Genomic DNA, 25009 nt, shown 5'->3' on the forward strand with positions numbered 1-25009 from the left:
GCTTAAGCAAGCAGTGGTATCTGCTGATAATTCAGTGCTTGGCCTTCTGTAAATTATATTTATTTAAATGACTGCTTCCTATCTATGGCATAGGATGCCAGTTTTCCATATCCTGTAGTGTTATCGAGTTTTACTTACAAATCAATGCATTTAAGCACACAATGCTATCTATTTAAACAAAAATGATAAGTAACAAGACAGGTGGTAAGAAGAGAACGCCAAAAAAAAAAAAAAAAATCAGAAGAGTAGTACCTGAAGGAGAAGAATTTGAAAACACAGATTTTTTTTTAAGACTGTGACTCTGGAACCTGACTGGGTTCAAATCTTGACTTGACAGCTGTGTGACCTTAGGCAAGTCGCTTTCCCTCTCTGACCTTCAATTTCCTCACTTGTTAAATAGGAAGAATTATACAATACTGGCCTCCTAGAGTCATTCAAATGCTGAGGCTGAAACTCCAATACTTTGGCCACCTGATGCAAAGAGCTGACTCATTTGAAAAGACCCTGATGCTGGGAAAGATTGAGGGCAGGAGGAGAAGGGGACCACAGAGGATGAGATGGTTGGATGGCATCACTGACTCATCATGAGTTTGAGTAAACTCCAGGAGTTGGTGATGGACAGGGAGGCCTGGCGTGCTGCAGTCCTTGGGGTTGCAAAGAGTTGGACACGACTGAGTGACTGAACTGAACTGAAGAGTTGTCCAAAAGATATACAAAGAGAATGCAAAGAACTTAGTGGTACTGGCTGGGTTCTTTTTTTTTTTTGACTTGTAGTTTTTTAAACTCAAAAAATTATTTGATTTATTTGGCTGTATCAGGTCTTAGCTGCAGCGTGCAGGATCTATGTTCCATCATGTGGGATGTTTTGCTGTGGCGCGTGGACTCTCTAGTCAAGGCGTGAGGGTGCAGTTGCTCCACGGCATGTGGAATCTTAGTTCCCTGACCAAGGATCAAACTTGTGTCCCCTGCACTGCAAGGTGGATTCTCAACCACTGGTCCACCAGGGAAGTCCTGTGCTTGCTGTTTTGATTATTACAATACTTATCAAGACGGACGAAGTCGTGCGCCAACACCGAGGCCTGCATCTGTTCATAGACCCAGGAGACAGCTTGGCTTCAGGAATTTTTATTTGCGTGGGGAAAGTGGGGATGATGAGCCTGCAGCAGGGCGGGCCACACGAGCGGCGCGTGGACTCACTTGGGCGGCTCGGTGGCCAGGACGGGGAAGCAGCCTTCGCGATGCCACTGCTGGTCACGCAGGCGACGCACGGCCTGCATCTGTGGCTGGAAGGCCCCCCACTCGTTCCAGTGCCGGAAGTCACCAGGCTCCAGGAGGTACTGGTACCCACGGTAGCCGGGATACTGGTAGCCAACCCAGCTGGGGGGAAAGCAAGAAGGATGGTGTGGAGGCGGCCTGTCTCACTACCGGGCACCTAGACGCCCCCCTGGACCCGCGAGTCCTGCATCCAGCCCTGCAGCCTGCTCTCCACCCTCACCTGTCCTCGCAGGCTCGGGGCACCCAGGGCTCCTCTGGGCGGGCTTGGCCCCTTCCTGCTGGCTCTGGGCGGTGATCTCACCTCTCTGACAGATCTCGGCTTCCTCCTCTAAGTGAAGCGGGGATGGTCATGGGAGCTGGTTTATGAGGGTTTGGGGGGCCAAAGGGGAAAATGAATCAGAGTACTTTGCTAAGTGGATTACAGATACATGGTAGGGAGAGTAATACACATTCCACTGAAAGTGATGACCTGGAGCTCAGAGAACAGGATCCAAGGGAGTGAAGACAGGGCTTGGGGACTGGTTAGCAATAAGAAGGGGCAGTCTTGGTTCAGAAAGTGGTTTCCTTTGTCGGAAAGTGAATTTGTGTGAAGTGGCTGGGAATACACCTTCTGGTATCAGAGACAATCAGTTCAAATCCTAGCTCTGCCATTTACTAGACAGGTGACTTATCAGAATCCCAGCTTGCTGTCTGTGAAATGGGGATGATGAAAACCTGCCTCATGGGTGTATTGTAAAGACTCGATGATGATTCATTGAAAGAAGTTAGCATGGTGCTCAGTCCATTGTAAGCATGTAATACCACTTATTATACATGATTAATTTCTAATTCTGTCATTGTCTCTGCTGGGAGGGTCTTTCCAGGTCTCCCTCAGACTCCCTGCTCATCTTTCAAGGTCTAGCTTAAGTTCTAGCCTCCTCAGGTAAACCTTGGACCTGCCCTCCACTCCAGCACACAGAACCCAGTCCCAGAAACCTTTCTTCTCCCTCTTAACTCCTGTGTGGACCATCTCTCATCTATTATTGCTGGACATCATCTCACAGGTGTACTGACATCCCCCTGCTAGACTGAATAAGCCCCTGAAGGCAGGAGCTGAGCCTTCTTCACCTCAGCCTCCGCCGTGTGCCGGGCACAGAGCCTGGCTTATTGACAATGTTTGGTAAATTTCAGATGGCTTACATACTGGAATACTGGGTCTCAGGGAAAGATAAAAGAGCAAGAAAAAGACCACAGCCCTGATGGTGTTATAGGAACTCAGAAAAGCATCTGGGGTGGAGAGGTAGATGCCTTCCACTTGCCTCGAGGAGATCAGGGGTGTCTTGTATGGTTCTTTGGAGGTAGGGGGATGGATAAAGTGACCTCCTTTGGGTATCTGGCCCTTCCCTGTGTTCTCACGGACATGGGGTCAAGGCGGGGGCCTCTGTTTTGAAAGCTTCAAATCCTAGAGTTCAGAGCAGAAAGAATCCTCTGGGATTAAGAACTCTGATGTGCCCATTGTATAGAGGGCGACACTGAGAGGGCTTGTGGCTCACCCAGGTGCCACAGCACATCAGTGACAGGGCCAAGGCCCTTTCGTTACATGGTCTCACCTCTCTCTGCTCATGTCCCCAGAAGCTCCACTCTCCCTGCATATTTCCGCTTCCTCGACCCACCCAGACTGGTCTATTCACATCCACTCTGCTCCTCCTCGTTTCACTATTTCTCCAACCCAAACACAGGGCTAGAAGCCCCAACTCGCTGCATCTTCCCACTTCTTAGGACAATTGCTAGCATTGTTTACACCATGTAATTCATCAACACATGACTCCAGCCCCGCCCCCTTGGGCGATGACACTCTCTTGGCAGAATCCAGGCCTCCGGCCTTTCCTGCACGTCTGATGTCACATCCTGTCGGGCCGGGGGGGTGGCCCTCCCAGCCTGCCTGAGCTCGAAATGAAGCAGGGGACGAGGGCCCACAGGAGCAGCCTTACGTTCCGCTGGAGACCTTCACGCTGCCCACGCGGTCACAGAAGCCGTAGACCCAGAGGCTGGGCACATCATCCTCCTGGATCTCCATGGTGTTGCCCTTGAAGTTGGCCTCTTTGAACAGGCAGAGCTTGTGCTCCTGGGCGTCCTGGGGAAGGAGAGACGGGTCAGGGGTGAATGGGGCCTCCTGGGCGTGGAGAGAGAGAGAGAGCTGAGCCTGCTCAGGCCATCGTGGGATTGCCAACATCCAGCCTCGAAGCGCCCTTCTCATCCAGACACATAAGGATGTCAGCCTCTACTTCACAGAGCTAACCCATATAGGGCACTTAGCATGATGCCCGGAATACACCAAGTGCTCCAGACAAATTCACTCAATATTTTTATTATGCTGATCAGGGGTGCAGAGGCTCAGAGAAGTTAAGCTTCTTGACCGGCGTCACACAGCCAGCCAGGGGCAGAACCCTCCAGAGAAGCGTGTCCCTGCTCCCATCTTGCACCCTGCTCCCCTCCACTGCCTCTGCTGCAGCCACAGCAGCCCCCCCTTTTTAGCTCCTCGTTCCACCCAGCCCATCTTCACTCCAGAAACTCTGCCCCAACTGTCCCTCGGAAGGCTGTGCCCACAGCTGACTCGGTCCCCATCCTTTGGGGGCTCTCTCCCCGGATCAACCCCAGCCACTCCCACCCCCCCTTCCCCAACACCAGAGCCCCAGTTTCCTCTTCCCCTCTCCGAGCACACCCTGCAAGACCCCCGTGCAGTAAGCACCACGGCTGTTTGCCATTACAGGTGGATTTCTGTGATTAGGTTTTCAATAGCTGCCTCCCATGGGGGCAGAGACCTTGCCTGCTATAAGCACACTTGCACGCCCAGAGCCTATGACAGAGCCTGGCAGAAACATGTCCACGTGTCTGTGGTGGAACGAATGACTGCATGTGGGAGATGGTCGAGACAGAGATCCCTCTAACATCCCAGGAGAGAGGGCTGGAAAGGAGCCAGGGGACCCAGCTGGGGAAAAAGTTGGAGGTAAGAGAGAAAATGGGCCACCCAGGATGGTGGCAGGGGTACAGGGGAGGGACTAGACCAGTGGCTCTTAGCCCTGGCTACCCAGAGACCTCAGAGGCATGGAAAGAAATCAGTGCCTGCAAATGAGCCCCAGAGATCCAGATTCAATTGGTCTGGGGTGGGGTCCTGGCATTGGGATTTTTTTTCTGATAATATATTTTATTTAAGCAAATATTTCTAAATTGTGCTAATTTTAATAGGCAGACAACACAGCAGTATTAATGAGGTCTTTTAAAAAAAATTTTTGGCTGTGCCATGTGGCATGTGGGATCTTAGTTCCCAGACCAGGGATTGAACTGGCACCCTGAGTTCAATCCTGGGCCACCAGGGGAGTCCCTAATGAGGTGTTTTACATTCTTATTTTTCTTTTTTGCTATGTGTTCAAAGCCTGGCATGTATGTTACACATCTCCATTTGGACTAGCCAAGATTCAAGTGTTTAAGAACTACATGTAGCTACTGTATTGGACAGAAAAGCTCTAGAAGTTACTGCAAGTGGCCTAGCTGATTGCTTTATCAAACAGCCGTCTGTTGACCTAGACTGCCTTATAAGGACCATTGATTGAGAGAAGAATCTATGAATTCTCGCAAAGGGTCCATTGCTAAGGCTGATAATTCAGCCTCGGATTCTGAGAAGAACACGATCAGATTGGATAACCCATTAAGATAGATCTGGTGAGGCCGAACAACTGGCTGTGGGCACCTGATAATCTCAAATGGACGCACACAACAACTCTTTATAAAAATTCCCACCTCGGAAAGCGGAAGTTGGTACCATCATCAGAAACTGACCTTGGTGAGAGAAGACGTGGCTGGCTAATGAATCGCCATCAACATAACTCTGAAAAAACCCTGTGACTGGCTCGGGGACAACTCCAACCTGTTTCAGCTTTGAACCTTCTTGAAGTTATGTTACTTTAGTTAAACATTACAAAGGGGCTAATTCAGTATATAGAACTTTTGTCAGGGAGTTCACCGTGCCCTTCTGCAATATCCCTCTTTGCAGCCATCACGTAAGCTTCAACCTGCATGTCTGACATTTTGGGTGGACTTCGAGATTTTTTCAAAGCTCCCCAGGAGGCTCTAAAGTGTAGTCAGGAATTAGCAACATTCTACAAACAGAATCAAGGAAGGCAACAACCGGCAGGTTCAATCATGCTCTTGAGAGCAGTGAAGAAGGAAAAAACTGGGTTCCAGGGGCTTCCCGGGTGGCTCAGTGATAGTCCGCCTGCCAACGCAGGAAACACAGACTCCATCCCTGATCTGGGAGATCCCACGTGCCCGGGAGCGGCTGAGCCTGAGCCCCACAACTGCTGAGCCTGTGCTCTAGAGCCCGGGAGCTGCAATGACTGAAGCCTGTGTCCCCTGGAGCCTGCACTCCACAACAAGAGAAGCCACCGCAACTAGAGAGCAGCTTGTGCGCTGTAACGAAGAGCAGTCCCCGCTCTCTGCAACCAGAGAAAAGCCTGTGGACCAATGGAAACCCATCAGAGCCAAAATGAAAGAAATGAAACTATATTTAAAAACAAAACAGGGTTTTGTTTTTAAACAGGGGACACAGGCTTCAGTCATTGCAGCTCCCGGGCTCCCCAGGGCACGTGATGAGTGTATCATGGGTACCTTGTGAATTGACTAGCATAGAGACATTGCCCTCGGACGAGCTCAGAGTTCACTGCCCAACATTCCTTCTTCCTTTCTCCTGCTCATCTGACTCCTCAGGTCTCCTGGCCATCACACCTCGGGCTTGCTCCTGCCCCAGAATCTCCCCCGAGCCCTGAGCCTGGTCCAGGGGCCACTCACCATCTTGATGGGCCGGAAGGACATGAGCCGGTCGCTGCGGTAGCTGCTGGACCACGTGTCCCAGCGTGGGTACTCGCCTTTCTCCAGGACGAACATCTCCCCCCGGAAGTTGGACTGCTCAAATGCGACCCAGCTGGACGGGGAGAGAGGTGGGCAGGGTAGAGAGAGTCAGGAGGGGCGAAGGCAGAGAGGAGAAGCCATCATGGGCAGAAGGCCCCTCCCCACACTCGCCTTCCCATCTTTGCCTTGCAAGGCAGCCCCAAGGCTGGAGGCGGGGAGGGGTTGATCCCAGGCTATGCCACGGACTGGCTGGGAGACTATGGGCAAGACGCTTCACTTCTCTGAGCCTCGGTTTCCTCATCTAATTTGCCTATTTTCTTGAAGTTGGTGCAGGATTAAATGAGATGGTGTATATAATTACAGAAGCCAAATATCTCCCCAGATGTAGTATTTACACATAATTTTAGCCCTATGAGGACTTGGGGGAAATAACACATCAGAAGACATTTTTTAAAACCCCAAAGACTCTTGAGAGTCCCTTGGACTGAAAGGAGATCCAACCAGTCCATCCTAAAGGAAGTCAACCCTGAATACTCATTGGAAGGACTGATGCTGAAGCTGAAACTCCAATACGTTGGCCACCAGATGCAAAGAGCTGACTCACTGGAAAAGACCCTGATGCTGGAAAGATTGAGGGCAGGAGGAGAAGGGGACGGTAAGAGGATGAGATGGTTAGATAGCATCACTGACTCAATGGACAGGAATGTGAGCCAACTCCAGAAGACAGTGAAGGACAGGAGATCCCGGCATGCTGAAGTCCATGGAGTCGCAAAGAGTGGGACATGATTTAGCAGCTGAACAACAACAACAATTTATCTTTGTAGCAAAGGAAGAACAGGCCACCGGCCCAGAGCCTTGAGTAGGCTATTATACTGTGTTCACGGTAGGAATCTTCTACAGATACCTTTTACTTACAGCAGGTGATACTATCTTTCCATTTGTAAAAGTGATGCAAAGGTTCTTTTGATATATGTTTATTTGTGTCAAAAAAGGGTCATTTTAAAATGAAGTAGGGACTTCCCTGGTGGTCCAGTGGCTAAGACTCCACGCTCCCAACACAGGGCGCCCGGGTTTGATCCTTGGCCAGGGAACTAGATCCCACGTGCCGCAACTAAGAGCTTTCATGTCACAGCTAAAAGATCCCACGTGCCACAACTTAGACCCGGGGCAGCCAAATAAATAGATACTATTGTAAAAAATCAAATAAGTATATTAAACAAATAATATTCCTGGAGGTATGGGGGTAGGGAAAAATTGATACAGGTGCTTGAATCGTGTTTGATAAAGGCTGGCCTAGCATACAGAATACAGTAATCAGTACTGGAGCAGTGGAAGGGGAAATGAGAGTAATATTTACCTCTCAGATGCCTATGAGAATTAAATGTGATTGTGCATTTGTAGTTGTTCAGTTCTCTAAAAGGATTAATTATAAGCTTGACATCAGATGGGGGCTTTCTCAACGCAGCCTGATTGAGGATGGGAAGTGAGCTTGTTGTTAAAAGGACCAGGGATTCTGGGGGAGATAAGATGATGCCCATTTCATAGATGAGAAGGCTGTGACGAAGGAGCCCCTTAAACTTTCCTCTCTGTGTTCCGGAGTTCTCAGGGAACAAGAGAGGGCTGGGGACGCTGACATGAGTCTCATCTCCCTGTTGGGGGCTGGGACCCTCCTCTACCCAGAATGAGAAGGGGAAGATGGGGGCGGGGAAGGCTACAACCACAGGCTGAAACAGAACGCGTCCAAAGAGCCTCAGGTCTCGTCTGAGGAAGGCGCCAGCCCACATAGCAGAGTGACAGAAGTGATGATGCAGATTTATTCTTCCAGAATAGAGGCGAACGTGCAACAGCCCCACAGAGGCTGGCGCATATGAGAAAAGGATGGGCAGGTGGATGGGTGACGGGTGGATGGGTGAATGAACAGGCAGATGGGTGGATGGACAGGTAGGTGGCTGGGTAGATGGCTGGATCTATGGGTCTATGGAGGAGTGTATTGCTGGCTGGCTGGATGCATGGTAGAGAATGGACAGATGGAGGGAGTGCTGAACAGAGGGATAAATAAATGGATGGAGAATAAGTGTGCAGATGGATGGATGAACTGATCTATGGATGGATGAGTGGGTGCATGGAGAGGGAGCCTTGGAAGATGGTGCCGTGCAGGAGTCAAGAGGATAGACTTTGGCAACAGACAGACCCCAGTTCTAATCCCACTTTAGCATTTATTTTCTGTGTGATCTGGGCAAGTCACTTGAGCTCATTAAGCCTCCATCAAGGAGAAGAAAGGATTGCATCTACCTTGTCAGGAGGTGATATGGGTCTAAAGAGAAAACACAGCCAGCAAGATCGTTCATGATTAAAGAGGAAGGGAAGCCGGAGATCTGAGCTTATGGAAAGACAGACACTGATGTGGTCTTGCCACCCTGCCACCCTCTCCTAAAACTGTCTTATTCAGGAGTCACAGTGCCCAGTGAGGGTCTGGTATACGAGTGAGGAGTTGTCTATCTTAGTGCCTTTTCTCATCTCCTGTGGCTCATATGAACAAGGAGAGAGGTAGTGCAGGAATCTCAGTTCACAGACGTGGGAAACTGAGGCTCAGAGGGGTTAAGTCACTGGTGTAAAGTCACACGGCGGAGGTGGCGAGTGTCCGCTGAGGCCTCGTGGGTTTCAGGTGGGCTTGCCTCCCCTCCCCACCTGTGTGAGGGCACACCTCTCCTCCCCCCACCCCGCTCACCCCATCCCCTCCATCGCTTTCTCCACCACTGTTTCTCCCAGGGCCCTACTGGTCCTGACACGGGCCCGGGGCCCTGGGACACAGGTCCTTATCTCTCCCACCAGGCGCAGTCCCAGAGCACACACCAAAGACCAGCTGCATCTTTGTTGGAGGAGAAATACTCTGGGTTTGAGTCACTGATAATGAAAAAAGCCTGAAAACCCAAACTGGCCACATCCGGCAGCTTCTCTTCTCAGCTGGGCTTTGAATCTGAGGGTGGGGCTGAGGTTACCAGCCTACCCTGGCCCATGGTAACTTGGCTAAACACACAGAGCATCAGGGAGCATCAATAATCCTCGTTACCACCAGCTAACGTCTGGGCACCCACAGAATGCCAGTTCCATGCTGCATTATTGCCTTCAGACTTGAGAATAATCTAGTGGAAGGGAGTGGGGACCATTACTCTGCCCATTTCAGAGATGAGGAAACTGAGGCTCAGACACTGAACAAAGTAAACAGGGGAGTTGGGACTCACCCAGGCCTGTCTGATCTCAAAGCCTATCTCTGCCCTCTGTAGCACCCAGAGCCCTGGGATGCCAGGTGTACTGGCTGATCACACCCCTTGCGGGCTTTTTGGCTGGAGAGATGAGGCAAACAGGCCCTGTGGGTCTTGTCCAGAGGTTGGCCCTGTGCCCTGAGCGTAGTCCACAGGGGTTGAAGTTGGCACAACCACTATGTCCAAGGGACAATTATTCCTGCCTTAGGCCCAGAGAGTCAGGGGCAGCCTGTGGAGCAGGATGATACAGGCACTGTGAGTGAAACTCGTCAACTTGAGTCGAACCCAGGCTCTGCCACTCACCCTTTGAGCCTCGGTTTCCCTATCCATCAAATGGGAATAAGAACCACCCCTCTCCCACACAGCACTGTAGGATCAGCTAGGTAAAGCCCTCAGTTGGTGCCTGGCACCTCGTGGGCACTCAACAGAAGCTCGTTACTATCCTAAAGGCTGCTTGCTGCCCAGGAGAGGGGACAGCTAGTGGACACCTGGCACTTTGCCCTGCTTCTGCCATCAGTGATGGGCAGGGGGCCCCTTCTGCAGCAGAAACAACATTTCTCTGGAGCCTGGAATCATGCCTTACTGTCAGCGTGCCCTTATGCTTATCAGATCACCTCTCTGTGCCTCAGTTTCCTCATCTGTAAAATGGGAAGGAGAACCATACCTCCCTTTCCTCCCTCTTGGCTTTGAAACAAGCCCTAGAAATAATACACAGTTGGCCCCAGTATGGGGGGTGGGGGTGGATCCTGCATCTGTGAATACAGAAATCAGGCTGGACTATGCCTTATCCAGGTACTTGAGCATCGGCAGATTTCGGTATCTGCTGGGGGTCCCGGAACCAGCCCACGGAGGGTACTGAGGGATGACCGTGTGCGTCTCTGCTAGCACAGGGGAAGGCAGTAAAGAGCAGCTATGGTTGTTTTCGTATTCCTATTTTACTAAGGCTGTGGGAGTGCCCCCCCCCCCCCCCACCGCCCGCCTACACACTCACGGTCCGGAGCTGACAATGATGCTGCGCACTCGTTCGAAGCCACGGTCTCCCAGGTTCAAGCACTCCCCGGAGAATTCCACCCGCCGGCCCTGGAAGTTCTCCTGCTCAAAGACCACCAGCTGTAGGAAAGAAGCCCCCGTGCCCAGGGAGCAGAGTAAGGGGGGAGTACCTCCAAAGCAGAGAGGCTCCAGGGCAAATATGCATTAAGTATCTATGTACCGAAGAGCAGGCCCTGCCCAAATCAACTGAGAGCTTGCTCGGAGCCAAGGTCTGTGAAACGATCCTGTCCTGCCTTCCCTCCACTTCTGAACTTAATGTCTGTGCCATCCTTAGGAACTGATGGATCTTCCTTCCAGGCCTTTTTATCTGTGCTGTTCCTTCTGCCTGGAACGCCCTCTCCACCACACACCCCAGTCCTGGAACTCATGTCCCCTGTCCTGGTCTAGGATCAGATGTCACCTCCTCCAGGAAGCCCTCCCTGATACCCTTTCCCTGAGTGAGCTTGGTCGAATGACCCCCCCTCCCCACACTGTGCCCATCCCATCAGCAGCACAAGTAACACATACACAGTCACTGGTGCTTTTCTTCCGGGTCTCTAAGTACCCCTCTCCCCTTTCACTCACCAGTTCCAAAGGGGTGGATCTATTTCTGTATCTCCCAGCCCCAGCCTCTGCCACAGAGCTGATACTCAGGAAACATTCATAAGTCTACCCATCAAACCACAAGGGAGGCCAGAAGCAGGGGCCCCTGTGTCTACATGGGCTAATGCCCTCCTCTCACTAAGCATCCAATTTTGGTTTTTGACTGCTCGTGGTCTGGAGCTGGGAAATCGTTGCCATTCGCTTGAACTGAGGCAAGCGTGTGCCTTCTCCGAGCCCCAATTTCCCCAGCTGTAAAAGGGAGAGAGGTTCAACACACCCATGACCCAGCCCTTCCACTCCTACACTTATCCGCCCAAGAGAAGCTCCTGCAGGTGACATGGCTGACAGCAAAGCTCGCACCCACCCCACGATAGTCAGGAGTGATGGACACGCTCTGCAATATCACACAGCAGCCACAACAAATGACCCACAGCAATGCACCACAGCATCAGTAGCTGTTATAAATCTCATAGGAGGTACAAAAGAAAAACGAAAACCCCGGAACGGTTACATACAGTATATTTCAATAAGTTAAAAACAAATGAAGTGTAAATATATACTTTTAAAAGAATAATGCATCAAAGCACATAAAACAGCAAGCAAGCAGGTGAGGGGGCGGGGTGAGGATGGCAGTTCCCTCGCCCAGGGGAGGAGGGAGGTGGGCTCCCGGGAGGGCGTGCGGGGAGGGTAGGAGGAGTGGAGGGGCGGGGGCGGGGGACACTTTGAAGTTAGATAGAGGCTGTTTACCAAGTCCTGCCTTTTCGTGTAAATAGGGGGTTTGCAGATGCGTGTTGTATTCATGAAAAATCAAATTGAAATTAAACCATTAAATAAGGGGCCGCATAAGTAAAAGCCGGCCGGGGTGGGGTTGGGGGGCGGGTGGACCGCCTGACAGCGCGTCATGACCCAGTTCTGAATACCCGCGGTTGCAACCCAACCCGGTCCCAGGGGACCGGATGCCTAGCTCTCCGGGAGCCCTTTCAGCTTGACCGGCCGCTTGGAAACACTTTTCAGGAGGGGCTGAGGGCGGCCTTCTGCCCGAGATGACCTTCTGGGACAGCTGTTTCCTGATGCTAAGCCAGCCCGCTTTCTTTCCTTCTGTTTCTTGCTTTCGACAAAAACTCGAAAGCAGGTGCAAGCCTGTTGGGCATCTGGCGGGGACGCGGGGTGGGGGGGCAGGTGGGGAGCGGGGCGGGGCGGGGCGGGGGCGGGGCGAGGCGGGGCGGGGGGCCGCGCAGGCGCGGGGGTGCAGCCCCGCCGCCCCGCCCCCAGGCGCGCGCTCACCTTGTAGCTGCCGGGAGGCAGGTCTGCTTTGGCCGCGGGCGCCGGCTGGGCTGGGGCCGGGGCGGGGGCGGGGCCGGATCCCGGGGCGGGGCCTGGGGGCGGGCCCGCCTTCCCCTTCCCGTCGGGCCCTGGGTTCACGGCGGCGGTGGCCGAGGCCTTGGCCGCGGGCTGAGACATGGTTCCCGCCTGGGGAAGTTTTGTGAAGAGAACCCTTTGGCCCGGGTTCAGGCAGGCCCGGCAACCCCCGAGCTGCCCCCCTGCTTCTCGTCCCCCCATCCGCCTGTATGCTCAGGTTCCTCCAAACTCACCTCCTCTCTTTCTCCTTCTAAGACAGAAGCCTGGAAAGCTTTCTGTTCCTATCTCCTCTGGGGGGACCCCCTCATTCCTCCTAGCTGCCTGCACCCCGCTGGCTCTCGTGTCCTTCCTCTCTGCTCCCTGGAGTCACTTCTCACGCTTTCATCACTTAGCACGCTTCTTGGCTCAGGGCACCTTCCACGTGCCCCAGCAGATTCATAACAAGAATGTCCCACTCGGGGAAGCCCGAGAGATATGAGGCTCATGAATGCAGCATCCTTCCCTCAGGATAACCTCTTATACCCTCGGAGCAAGCTGAGGCTCAAGAGAGGGGAGGGGGCCTGCCCGAGGCCACACAGCTGCTAAGTGGTGGGACTCCCTCCAGTTTCAATGCCACCAGACAAACCCAGAGACTGGGCTTTTTGAGTGAAGTCGCTCAGTCGTGTCTGACTCTTTGCAACCCCGTGGACTGTAGCCTACCAGGCTCCTCAGTCCATGGAATTTTCCAGGCAAGAGTACTGGAGTGGGTTGCCATTTGCTTCTCCAGAGGATCTTCCTGACCCAGGGATCGAACCCAGGTCTCCCTCATTGCAGGCAGACGCTTTACCATCTGTGCCACCGAGGCTTTGCCACTTGCTTATCCTGATCGACTCATCCTTCTGCCCTCAGTGCCTGGCTCAGCACCGGGCACATGGGAGAGGCTCACTTAACACCTGTCCAGAGATTGCACTAATGCCTCTTCCTCTCTCCTTTTTCTGAAACCGTGCCTCTGGCATTGCCTGGGAACAGGTGTGTGGGTGCAGACACAGGCCTGGGCTGCGGAGGCTCAGGAGACACCTGTCAGGATTCTAAAAGAAGGGCTGTGGCCGTGTAGGCATTGGGTGGAGAGACCTTTGGTCAGTTCCAGTGGTTCCTCCTTACTTTGGGGTCATGGGCGCCTTGAGTGTTTGAAGAACGCCTTGTTTTTGTCCCCAGGGGGTGGAAAATGCCCCCTTTAACTCTGGAGACCGTTCCCAGAGACTCCAGGACCCGCATCCAGCACAGATCAAGAGTCCCTGGCTGCAGCTTCCCGAACACTTTCTGTGAGGAAGAGCTAGCTGGGCGCAAGCAGACCCCTCCCTGGGCTGCCTCTTGAGAAGGACTGTCAGCGCTCCGGGGTGCTCTGCCCGGCTGTAGGGAGGCCAGACAGCTGGGCCACATCTGTGGCTTCCAGGCTCTTGCTTCCCCCGCCCCCAAAGTCAGGCTCTGAATCCACAGTCCCCTGGGCTGGCACTGGGTTCCTTCCTGCCCTGCCACAACCCAACCCCCCATCCCTCTCTATCCATCGCTCCCTTCCTCCTCCCCTACCCCTCCCTCTCAGTTTTCCTGTTTATTCCCATCTTCTCTCTCTCTGTGCCTACCCTCCTGTCTCTTTCTGCTTCTTTCGCCCCCAGTGTCTTGCCCTGTTTATACCTCTGCATCTATCTGTTCTTTGTCTTTCTTCTCTTTTCTTCCCTCCCTCTCTTCCTCGCTCTGCCTCCTCTCTCTCCCCACCTGTCTCCTGATTACGCCCATCTCTCTGACTCTCTTCTATCCCTGCTTTCTGTCTCCCTTTCTCACTCCCCTCCCCTCCCCTGGGGCTCTTGGCCGAGGGTGGGTCCCCTCTTACCTGGGGCCCTGCTATTTGCTGCTGGAGGACAGGCAGGCGGGCAGGCTTGGAGCAGTGGGTGACCAGAGGCCGACCCCCCATTTTATAGTCTGGCAGACACCAGATCCTGTCTTCTGTGGCACAAAGTGGCAGCTGGCTCAGCAGGCCCTGGGCAGAGAGTCGGGGGGCCTCGGAGCCCTGGCTCTGCTGGGTTCCTGCGGAGACCAGCACTTTCCATTGTGAGCCCAGCACGCACAGCAGAAACCCTGGCCGGCAGCCACATGGCCTTGCCTCTGCCGGGCCCCTGCCCCAAAGCTGCTCTCACAAACCCCCGCCGGGTATGGGCCTGTGATGGGGTCCCCACTGGCTGCCAATCCAGGGAAAGCGGGAGCCTCCAGAAGGTCAGTTGGAGACCTGGGTTGGAATCCAGGCTCAGCCACTCTGCGCTGCGTGGCCTTAGGAAAGTCTGTCCCTTGGGGCCTCTGTGTCTGCGGTTACAAGTGGCTCAGGTGTCCCTGTGGGGTTGCTGCCCAGGAAGGCAGGGGACAAGGGGTAGCACTAATGCGTTACCCCTGCCATCTGGGTCAGTCCCCAGGACAATCCACCTTATCGGGTACTTTGATTATACCCATTTGTCAGATGAGCAAAACTAAGGCACAGAGAGGGCAGAGCCAGGAATGGGCTGGGTGCAGGGGAAACCAGGGAAACCAGTTGGGAGAGAGAACAGGGACTCAGGTTGGGAGAAGTGGAGAGTGACAGAGAAAGAGGGATGATGGAGACAGAAATACGGATGGGGAGAGGGAAGGGCGATGGCAACAGAGAGGGACAGACAGACAGAGACAGATGTCAAATAGAGCAGTAAAGAGTCGGAACAAGGGAACAGATGCCAGAAATCTCCCCATCCAATCCCCACATTTCACACTTGGAGAAACTGAGGCCCGGGGGGAACCATGGATTTCACCACGGCCACACAGGATGAACTGACAATCGAGCCAGCACTGGGGGACCACGGGGCACTGCCGGGCCACGCCGGCCTGGAGTCTGCCTCCCCAGCCCCTGGTGGTGGTGATGGGGTGGGGGAGAATGAGATTCTCCTTAGGTTCTTGTTTCTTCTGTGGGGGTCCAGGGTCCCAGACTCCCCACGGAGCCCAGCTCCGCCTTGCATGACCCAGGGGCAGCTCTGCTGTCTGCCCAACCCCCACCTCACACCCCCTCACTTCCCAGCCTCCCCCCCAGCCTTTCATCCTGGGCCAAGACCTTGGTTGTTGTGGGGGGCAGCAACCACAGGACGGGGCAGCCACTGGAACGGGGGCCAAGATGCCTGTGGTGGGGGCCACCCACAGGTCTGGGTTTCAGGGCCAAGACGTCTGGGGCAGTTCCGTGTCCCCTATGGCAATGGGTGGTCAGCCAAACGGTGGGGGCGGAGGTAGGGGGGCCCCTCCTATGCCTCCCTCTCCCCCCCATGCTGGGTGGCTCCACTCTGAGCATCTGACTGACGTGGTTCCTGTAATCCTCATTATTTCGGTGGGGGCGCTGGGATTGATCCTCTTCGCAGACGAGGAAACCGAAGCAAATCCCTTTGCCCTCTCTCAGCCCATTTCTTCATCAGTAAGAATGGAATTGGAAGTCACACGTTTTGAACTCCTGAACCCAAGCTCTTAAAAGCCATGCCCTCTTGCTTTCATACAAGTAAGTATTTTCAGGTAATTAAGGGTATTCATTAAGTATTTAACAAACATTTAAGAGGAATCACTTCCCCCAGCTGTACTGAAATATAACCGGCACACAGCAGGGTAAAGGTGTGCCGAACGTTGACCTGATACATTTACAAAGTGCACGGTGATTGCCACCTCCCTGCCACCTCACAGTTACTCTTCACGTTCTTGTGCGGAGAACACGAAAGCTCTGTTCCCTAAGCAGCATTAGAGTGTACGGTACACCACCAGCTATAATCACCATGCTGTCCATTAGGTCCCCAAACTCGTTAACCTTATAACTGCAAGTTTATGCCCCGTGAACATCATCTCCCTGTTTCTTCCACCTCCCGGCTCCCTCCATCTTACTCTCCACTTCTCTTATTTTGTCTTTTTACAGTTCCATGTGTAAGTGAGATCCTACGATATTTGTCTTTCTCTGATTTATTTCGCTTAGCATAATGCCTTTGGGGGTCTATCTGTGTTGTCACGAATGGTAGGGTTTTCTTCTTTCTCAAGGCTGAATAATATTCCATTGTACCTACATATCACATCTTATATATCCACTCATTGGATAAAGAGTGGATGGATAATTAGGTTATTTCAGTTATCCAATATTATGGACAATTGGGTTATTTTCACATCCTGGCTATTGTGCATAACGCTGCAATAAACATGGAAGTGAAGATGTGTCGATAGTAATTTTTTTTTTTAATTAGCTGCAATGATGCCATTGATGATGGAGACACATGATGAATGTCAGGTTCCAGGAGCCGTTCCAGAACCGTGATGCTCTTTGTGTGTAAGTCACATTTACCCTCACAATACCGCATCTCTTAGGCTGAACCCAATTTACCTGTATACCCATTTTACATATGAGGAAACTGAGGCTTGGAGAGACGAAGTAACAGGCTCAAGGTTACCCAGCCACCAAGAGTGGGACGTAAACCCGGGCCGTCTGGCTACGGAGGCTGCATTCTTGTTCTTTCACCTTCCTGGCAACCTGATCTCAAAGCCGTGCCTTTGATCGGGCTGCATAGAACCCACCCAGAGGGCACTAGTATTGCCATCTCACAGCTCACAGCTCCGTGAGCTGACGTGGACGTTCTCCAGCTCACCTGGAGGGATCTGGTTTCCAGTCATGGTCTTCCCTATGCCGTGAGAGGACCCTCTTGGGCCAATTTCAGAGGGTAGGAATGGGGGGGAGACGTGTGCGCGAAGCGAATTCCACAAACCCCGGATGTTCGGCGGTGCAGCACAGTTTGTAAAGCATGTTCAGGCCACCAGCGCCTTCCTTCTGCCCACGGAGCGAGCTGGACCCGTCTCTGGGCTTTGTGGGCCCCAGAGGCCCTGGCCCAGCCACCTGTCCTGCCTGCGTCCCTCTGCGCTCCTTCAGCCCCATTGGGTCACCAGCCCCAGACTCCCACCTGTGCACTCTTGCCTAGCAAAAGCATCTCACTCGCTATAAATCCTCTACACCCTTCAGAACTGAGTTTCAATGCCACCCTTCAGAACCGAGTGTCTGCCATGAAGTCCACCCTGATTGCCCCTACCGGAGGAAGAAGAAGAAGGGAGCTGGGAGAGGGGAAAGGCATAGGTATTTGTTGAATGCCTGTGCCAGGCATGTGGCATACTCTCATGCCTTTTTATAGTTTACCCTTGCTCCGTTTTACAGGAAGAAATAGCGGGGAGGACCTGCCCCAGGTCACACGGCTAGGAAGGCTGAGGTGTTTGGACTCTTGATCCATTGCTGGATTAGGGTGGAGCTGATTAGGGGGGACCGTCTTCCTCTTGCCTTCTTCATGGGTGATCCCCGAGGGGGGCACCCTGGCCTCTCCCTCCCAGCCGAGGCCAATGGTGCTGACACCTCTCCATCAGAGCCACAAGCAGGCTTGGCTTTTGTTCCCGTCACTCACTTGCTGAGTCAGGGCTCTGTCCCCCCCAGGGGCCCTCTCTCCTCCCTGCCTATAAGAGCCTGACCTCGGCCGTTCCCGGGTCTGGCATGTTCTCTGGGTCCATCTCGGTAAGTCCCCGGCTTGGAGAAGGGGTGGGATTCGAGCTCTGGGTGAGTCTCCTGGGAGGCAGGGGAGCCCCTCGTCCCCAGTCCTGGGGGTATACCACTGAGTCATCCCAAATGCTATCCTCATCAAACCAGGCTCCAGACCTCGAGACCGGTACCTGCGACCGCCGTTTGAAACCCAAATGATTCCTGTAATCCTGTGGCCTCACCTTACGCTCTTAGAGCCTCCTTTCTAGGTCAGGCGCTGTCTTTGGGAGGCTCTCAAGCTGAGCACCTTGGGGCTTGCCAGGGGTGCAGCACCCACCCACCTGCAGCCATGGAAAATTCCCCCTACTGAGTAGACAAAGCAGCACCGAGGGGGCTTAGAGGAACAGGACCCAGAATGGGTTCATTTTGAGACAGAGAGGATGGAAGAGAAGGAGATGGTACTGGAAAGTGGAGGAGGGGGACAAGCCCAAAGCCGCACTTTGCCCTTCATCTGGGGCACTTCTGGACCCCACCTGGGTACCCATCTGCTCAAACCAGACTTTGGCTTCAAGGAGGGGAGCAGAGTCAGAGTGGAAGCTACCTCACCTTCTTCTGTCGCCTAGGAAACGAGCGGCATGTCTCTGCAGTGCACCAAGTCGGCGGGACTCTGGAAGGTAGGGAGAGGCGCTGGGGGTGGGGGGGGCGACGTCGGGAGGGGGAGGGCACAGGTCAAACCCGAGTCCTGCGGACCCCTGCCCCACCTTCACTGAGTTCCCACCTCACCCCTGGAGCGGGGCGGTAATGAGGACCCATTTCACAGAGGATGTAGTCGAGGCTGCGAGAGGGAGAAGGTCTTGCCAGAGGTCACACACAGAGGTTCTTGACTTGAAGCTGGGGCTTCCTGTCCCCAAACGTAACCATCTCTCTGGCAGAAAACAGGTCTTTGTAGCTCAGACGGTAAAGAGTCTGCCTGCAACTCAGGAGACCTGGGTCTGATCCCTGGGTTGGGAAGACCCCCTGGAGAAGGGAATGGCAACTCACTCCAGTGTTCTTGCCTGGAGAATCCCATGGACAGAGGAGCCTGGCGGGCCACAGTCCGCGGGGTCGCAAAGAGTCGACAACATCACTACCACTGGCAGAAAAGGCCAACTGGTGATGTTGCACAGTCTCTGGGCATGCTTCCTTTGGTTTCCTCTGTGTTAAAAAAGAAGAAGAAGAAAAAAAAAAAAAAAAAACAACCCTAAAACCTCTGAATTTGTCGTCAGCCTTTGAACACCGGGAGAGCTCACAGAAAGGTTGTTACAGGGGTTGTCTTGGGAAAATTGTACGGTTGGTCGCATTACCAAGTGGCAACAGTAGGTGGCGCTGAGCAGGGCCTGTGCTCCCGGGGTCTCAGCTCTCACCCTCCCCTCCCTGGACCCTGAAGGCATCTGAGTTTGCCTCCCTGCATTACCTGGCCTGCCCCACACTGAGTCCTGGGGTGCGTTCCTAACCCCTCACCGTCCCCCATTCCGCCCCGCTGCCCAGCACTCTGATGTGGGTCCCTACCTTTTCTCTCCGGCATAGATCGTGGTGTGGGATGAGGAGGGCTTCCAGGGCCGGCGGCATGAGTTCACGGCTGAGTGCCCCAGCGTGCTGGAGCTTGGCTTCGAGACTGTTCGATCTTTGAAAGTGCTGAGTGGCGCGTGAGTCCAGGGGGATCGGAGCTGGGGTTGGGGAGACAGGAAGGTATCTAGAGAGGGGTGCTGGGACTTTTAGACGTTCGAGGTCCTATCTTCCCAGGCTCTAACTGTACCGGTGTGCCTCCATGGATGTGAGATGCTGCGGAGCATGAAGGATGGCAGTGTAAGGTTGCACAGGTTGCAAATGTAGCTGGGTGTATGGGAGGGCAGCGGTGCCTTTCACAGAGTCTGCACATTGGACGAGGCAGCCCTGTGGGGGCAGACCTTCAAAATCCAGTGTTGGGTCTGAAATGTCTCTGTTAGGTACAAATCGAAAGTCAAGATCACTCACCAAAAGTGGAAGGTAACTAAAAATATAGTGAAAAATAATGCTAGTAATTTTTAGTTAAGTGTTGCTGCTTGACTGAGGCTCTGAGCATGAGATATGTTTTGTTTAAAAAGAGAGGGGGGACTTCCCTGGTGGTCCAGTGGTAAAGAATCTGCCTGCCAGTGCAGGCGATATGAGTTTGGTCCCTGGCTGGGGAAGATTTCACATGCTTTGAGGTAGCTAAGCCCATGGGCCACAACAACTTAAGCCCGTGCCCTAGAGCCTGTGCTCCAAAACAGGAGATACCACTGCAATAAGGAGCCTGCACACCACAGCTAGAGAAAAGCCCGTGCGCAGCAGCGAAGACCCAGTGCAGCCAAAAATAAAATAAATTTGAAAAAAGTAAAAAGAGAGACGGAGATTAATGAGATGGCCAAAGCTGAAGTCAGCACATGGTCAAGTCTCATCTACGTGGCCCAGGGGGACAGGCGCGAGGGTGGAGGGTACCTGCAAGGGGCCAGTCCCCTGCCTGCAGGATGCACAGCGAGGCAGCGGGCTTCTCCACGTTGGCACTACAGATGTTTGGGGTCAGGTAATTCCGTGCTGGTGGCTGCCCAGTGCATGGGAGGATGTTTAGCAGCATCCCCAGCCTCTGCTCACAAATGCCAGTTGCAAATCTCTCCTCCGGACTCCCAGCAAGACAACTAAAAATGCCTGCAGACATTTTAAATGCCTCCTTGGGTGGGTGGGGGGCAAAGTCACCTCTGTATGACAACCACTGGTCTAGAACTCAGGGTCGGAGGCCTCCTAACCTCTTGTATGCTCTACCGTCTGTTGGCAGGTGGGTGGGTTTTGAGCACGCCGGCTTCCAAGGGCAGCAGTATGTGCTGGAGCGGGGTGAGTACCCATCCTGGGATGCGTGGAGCGGCAACACGTCCTACCCCGCCGAGCGGCTCACCTCCTTCCGGCCAGTGGCCTGCGCTGTGAGTCCCGACACTGCCTGGTCCCTGAAGGCGGGGGTGGGGGGCTGAGCCCCTCCAGTGGGGGCTTGGGAATTGGATGTCCAGAGTTCAGATTCTCGTATCACTGCTTCAAGCTGTGGCGGTCCCTCCCCTCTCTGAGCCTCAGTTTCTTCATCTTAAAATGGGGCCATGGTACTTAAGTTCTGGGGAAAAAAATGTACATATGGACAGAGCCCACCACAGACATTCTGCCCATTGCTACTCTGGTTGTGATATGAACTCCTTCCTGTTTTGTGTCCTTTTCCTTTTTTCTGGCCGTGCTGTGCGGCCTTTGGGATCTTAGTGCCCTGACTGGGGACTGAACCTGTGCCCCCTGTGTTGGGAGCATGGAGTCTTAACCTCTGGACCACACTGGGAGAGGCTGGGTACCAGAGATGGCAGGGTGATGTGAGAAAGAAGGGTCCTATGTCTTATTCCTGATTCATTGTCAGTGTTCCTGATTTTATATTTTAGCTACTATTTACAGAGTATGGGGCGAGGTGAGTATTATTATCCCCATTTTACAGATGGAAAAACTGAGGCTCAAAAAGGTGTATTTTTCTCCTTCAAAAACAATTTTGATGAATTTTAAATAACTACAGCACATGTATGTATCCCCTAAAGTTCAGGGAAAAACCCAATATGGCTGAATAAGAAAATAAAAGTCACTTATACCCACACTTCTGAGACAGAAGCCTGCTGTTATCGGTACTTGAGATTTCCTTGGTTTCTGTGCTACCCACAGATTCTATCTGCAGTGATTGATGTCCATATCGATGTCTAGATCTGTGTATCTATACCATCTAAGGCTATATATCTACATATGCATCTCATTTGGTTATACAAATTGAATCATAATGAACCTAAAGCTTGGAAACCAGCCTTACCCCCTCTGCAAATATATTCCAGTCACCCTTTGGGTGATTAAATCTCACCTATGACATTTTCCATGGTGCCTACCTAGTATACTGTCTTATGGCTGATCACTTGTTCCACAGACAGCCCAGCCACTGTGCCCATATGGGGACCCACACGGGCTCTCACCGAAGCGATCCCTGCCTCTACCTAGTTTACAAGTTCTGCAAAAGTGGATGTGGTTAATTTCATTTTATAGATGCGGAAACAGGCTCAGAAATGCTGTGGGACAGGTTTTTTTGTCTGTTTAAACTTTTTATTTTGTATTAGGGTATAGCCAATTTAACAATGTTGCCATGGTTTCAGGTGGACAGGGAAAGGACTCAGCCACACATATACAAGTATCCATTCTTCCCTAAACGCCCCTCCCATCCAGGCTGCCACATGACACTGAGCCGAGTTCCATGTGCTATACAGTGGGACCTTGTTGGTTATCCGTTTTGAATATAGCCGTGTGTACATGTTCATCCCAAACTCCCTAACTATCCCATCCCCCCGTCTTTCCCCTCCGGCAACCATTAAGTTCATTCTCTAAGTCTGTGAGTCTCTTTCTGTTTTGTAAGTTAAGTTCATTTGCATCATTTCTTTTTCGATTCCACATATAAGGAATGTCATACGGTATTTCCTCCTTCCCTGTCTGACTTACTTCACTCAGTATGACAATCTCTAGGTCCATTCGCGTTGCTGCAAATGGCATTACTTCATTCTTTTTAATGGCTGAGTAATATTCCATTGTGTATATGTGGGGCATGTTTTTAAGCTCAGTCAGCTGGTGTGTGGAAAATCAGGATTTGAACCCAGATCTCCACACCCTTCTCTTAACCCTATGCAACACTCCAGCTTACCCCCTGATCCCCTGCTGTTGGGTATCATATTGATTTTTTTGATTCTTTTCTTTCTTTTATCACCAAGGCTTGTTGTCCTTGTTTATTTTGTGTAAATTTCTGGAAGGTTTTGGCTCTTGTAAGGTTTCCAGTGCCTGTTGCCTTATTGTCCTTCCAGAGGGCTGGAGAGGAAGGCTGATTTTTGGAGACGAGAGCTGGGATGCAGGGGCCGGCTGGGGCTTCCGACTGACACCCTGATGCTCTGACTCTGTTCCCTGCAGAACCACCGCGACTCGAGGCTGACCATCTTCGAGCAGGAGAACTTCCTGGGCAGGAAGGGAGAGCTGAGTGATGATTACCCCTCCCTCCAGGCGATGGGCTGGGATGGCAATGAAGTGGGCTCCTTCCACGTCCACTCGGGGGCGTAAGTGGATCGAGGCTGTGCTCTGCGGGGACAGAGAGGAGGTTGAGAGGGCCGGGGGGACACCTCCGGAGGAGGATGGACCTCTTGGGAATCTCGAGTCCGCCTCCCTCGTATAGAAAGGGGAAGGGAAGCTCAGAGAAAGAGACACCAGCCCTTGTCTAGTCCTGAACAATGTGAGGGTCAATGAAGAGGAAGACTCCTCCCTTCTTCCTCCCGCCGTCCACTCCCCCTCCTCCCTCCCCCTCCTCCCTCTTCCTTCTCTCCTCCTCTTCCCTCCCCCTCCCCTCCCCCTCCTCCCTCCCCCCTCCCCCTCCCTTTCCTCATCAAATATTTATTGTGCCAGGCATTGTGTAGGCACTAAATAACAATGTACCAGGGCACACAGGTGCTTACTGTTGGCAGAGGAGCCTGACTTTTTTTTTTTTTTTACAAATAATATGTTAATTACCTAATTGCGCGAGTGCTACAAAGGTACGATGAGGGACCGTGGCCTAATTTGGACGAGAAGTCAGACCGACCCCGTTGCAGTGAAGATCGGGCTGAGACCTGGACGATAAATATTAACTCAACCAGGCAAAGAAGGGCCCGAAGGGTGTTGCTGGCAGACAGAAGCACGTGATCGGTGGCGGGCAGAGCAGGGCGCGTTCTGGGCAGGAATGCGGGGTGGCTGGAGTGTGCTCGCAGCCGCGGCTCCCCCTGTGTCTCTGCCTTGGTGGCCGTGCTGGTGCCTCTTGAAAGGTAACGGCCTGCCCCCTTCCCTTTTGCAGCTGGGTTTGCTCCCAGTTTCCTGGCTACCGAGGTTTTCAGTACGTGCTGGAGTGTGACCACCACTCAGGCGACTATAAGCACTTCCGGGAGTGGGGCTCTCACGCCCAGACCTTCCAGGTGCAGAGCATCCGAAGGATCCAGCAGTGAGCCGAGGGGTCGGCGCTGAGCAGGGGACGTGTGCTTGTCTGGAACAGAGGAACCGCGGACGCTGTTGACTGCTCTCTCCTCTTCCTGCCCCGTAACCCGTATGCACCCGTTAACCCTGTGGGCCAGTCCATGCACAGTCAGCACGAAAAACTAAAAGTAATACTAAAATAAAAGGCCTAGTGTTAGCCTGTGGTTTTCCACTTGGTGAATCCTTTCAGAGGATCAGCGTGTAGCTTTGCTGATTTTCTCTGTCGGCCGTCTGTGTTTCATTTCACTGAGTTTTGCTCTTATCCTTCCTCTTTTTCATCTTCTATTATTTTGGGTTTACTTTATTCGTCTTTTGTCTAGCTTTTAGAGGTAGACCCTTGAGTCATTAATTATGGTCCCTCCCCCCATATGGGCTTCCCTGGTGGCTCTGATGGTAAAGAATCTGCCTGCAATGCAGGAGACCGGGGTTCCATCCCTGGGTTGGGAAGATCCCCGGGAGAAGGGAATGGCTACCCACCCACTCCAGTATTCTTGCCTGGAGAATCCCAGGGACGGAGGAGCCTGGCGGGCTACGGCCCGGGGTCGCAAAGATTTAAACACAACTGAGTGACTAACACACACACCACGAAGTTGAGCCTTCCAGGGGGGCTCAGCGGTAAAGAATCTGCCTGCAGTGCAAAAGCCATAGGTTGGCTCTCTGGGTGGGGAGGATCTCTGGAGGGCACGGCCACCCACTCCAGTGTTCTTGCCTGGAGAATCCCATGGACAGAGGAGCCTGGCGGGCTACGGTCCATGGGGTGGAAAAGAGTCACACACTACTGAAGCGAGTTAGCACGCACCCGCGCACGCACGCCCACAGAGTCAGAGTTAAGAATTTCCCTGCAATCACCGCATTAGCTGCTTCCCAGAAATTGTGATTTGATGTTGTTTTCATTATCACTCAGTTTGATATTTTCCAGTCTCCCTTATGAGTTCTTCTTTGATCCATGGGTTACTTAGGGATATGCTATCTG

General features: G+C 52.9%; 2 protein-coding genes across 3 annotated transcripts; one reads left to right on the forward strand and one right to left on the reverse strand.

Annotated features, from left to right (window-relative positions):
* Positions 1-1109: 1109 nt before the first annotated feature.
* Positions 1110-12530, reverse strand: CRYBB1 (crystallin beta B1). Of its 2 annotated transcripts, none has more exons than XM_055549926.1 (5): positions 12339-12530; positions 10414-10532; positions 6100-6232; positions 3246-3388; positions 1110-1377 (listed from the first exon to the last, which is right to left on the reverse strand). In XM_055549926.1, the coding sequence occupies exons 1-5, from the start codon at positions 12513-12515 to the stop codon at positions 1194-1196; spliced, it is 756 nt and encodes a 251-aa protein (XP_055405901.1). In that variant the 5' UTR covers positions 12516-12530; the 3' UTR covers positions 1110-1193. The 2 variants fall into 2 exon arrangements, with proteins under 2 accessions (XP_055405901.1, XP_055405902.1); XM_055549927.1 differs by lacking the exon at positions 12339-12530 and adding an exon at positions 11802-12051.
* A 2679-nt stretch (positions 12531-15209) lies between these two features.
* On the forward strand, positions 15210-24190 carry CRYBA4 (crystallin beta A4). The gene is made up of 8 exons (XM_055549961.1): positions 15210-15332; positions 17899-17976; positions 18564-18614; positions 19337-19420; positions 19507-19625; positions 20771-20912; positions 22951-23093; positions 23861-24190. Exons 1-8 carry the CDS (start codon positions 15210-15212, stop codon positions 24006-24008), a joined length of 888 nt encoding a protein of 295 aa, XP_055405936.1. The 3' UTR covers positions 24009-24190.
* Positions 24191-25009: the final 819 nt, after the last annotated feature.

The sequence above is a fragment of the Bubalus kerabau genome, chromosome 16 (assembly GCF_029407905.1).
Source record: "Bubalus kerabau isolate K-KA32 ecotype Philippines breed swamp buffalo chromosome 16, PCC_UOA_SB_1v2, whole genome shotgun sequence".
In the NCBI taxonomy this organism is placed as follows: domain Eukaryota; kingdom Metazoa; phylum Chordata; class Mammalia; order Artiodactyla; family Bovidae; genus Bubalus; species Bubalus kerabau.

Excerpts from the sequence above, each read along its gene's own strand:
- CRYBB1 (XM_055549926.1), bottom strand. The coding sequence starts at position 12,515 with ATGTCTCAGCCCGCGGCCAAGGCCTCGGCCACCGCCGCCGTGAACCCA. Across the intron at positions 6,233-10,413 it reads ATCATTGTCAGCTCCGGACC|CTGGGTCGCATTTGAGCAGT; the intron begins GTGAGTGTGTAG and ends CTCCCCGTCCAG. Across the intron at positions 1,378-3,245 it reads GTGAAGGTCTCCAGCGGAAC|CTGGGTTGGCTACCAGTATC; the intron begins GTAAGGCTGCTC and ends CTTTCCCCCCAG.
- CRYBA4 (XM_055549961.1), top strand. The coding sequence starts at position 15,210 with ATGGATTTCACCACGGCCACACAGGATGAACTGACAATCGAGCCAGCA. Across the intron at positions 15,333-17,898 it reads CCCCTGGTGGTGGTGATGGG|GGGCCCTCTCTCCTCCCTGC; the intron begins GTGGGGGAGAAT and ends TGTCCCCCCCAG. Across the intron at positions 17,977-18,563 it reads TGTTCTCTGGGTCCATCTCG|GAAACGAGCGGCATGTCTCT; the intron begins GTAAGTCCCCGG and ends TCTGTCGCCTAG.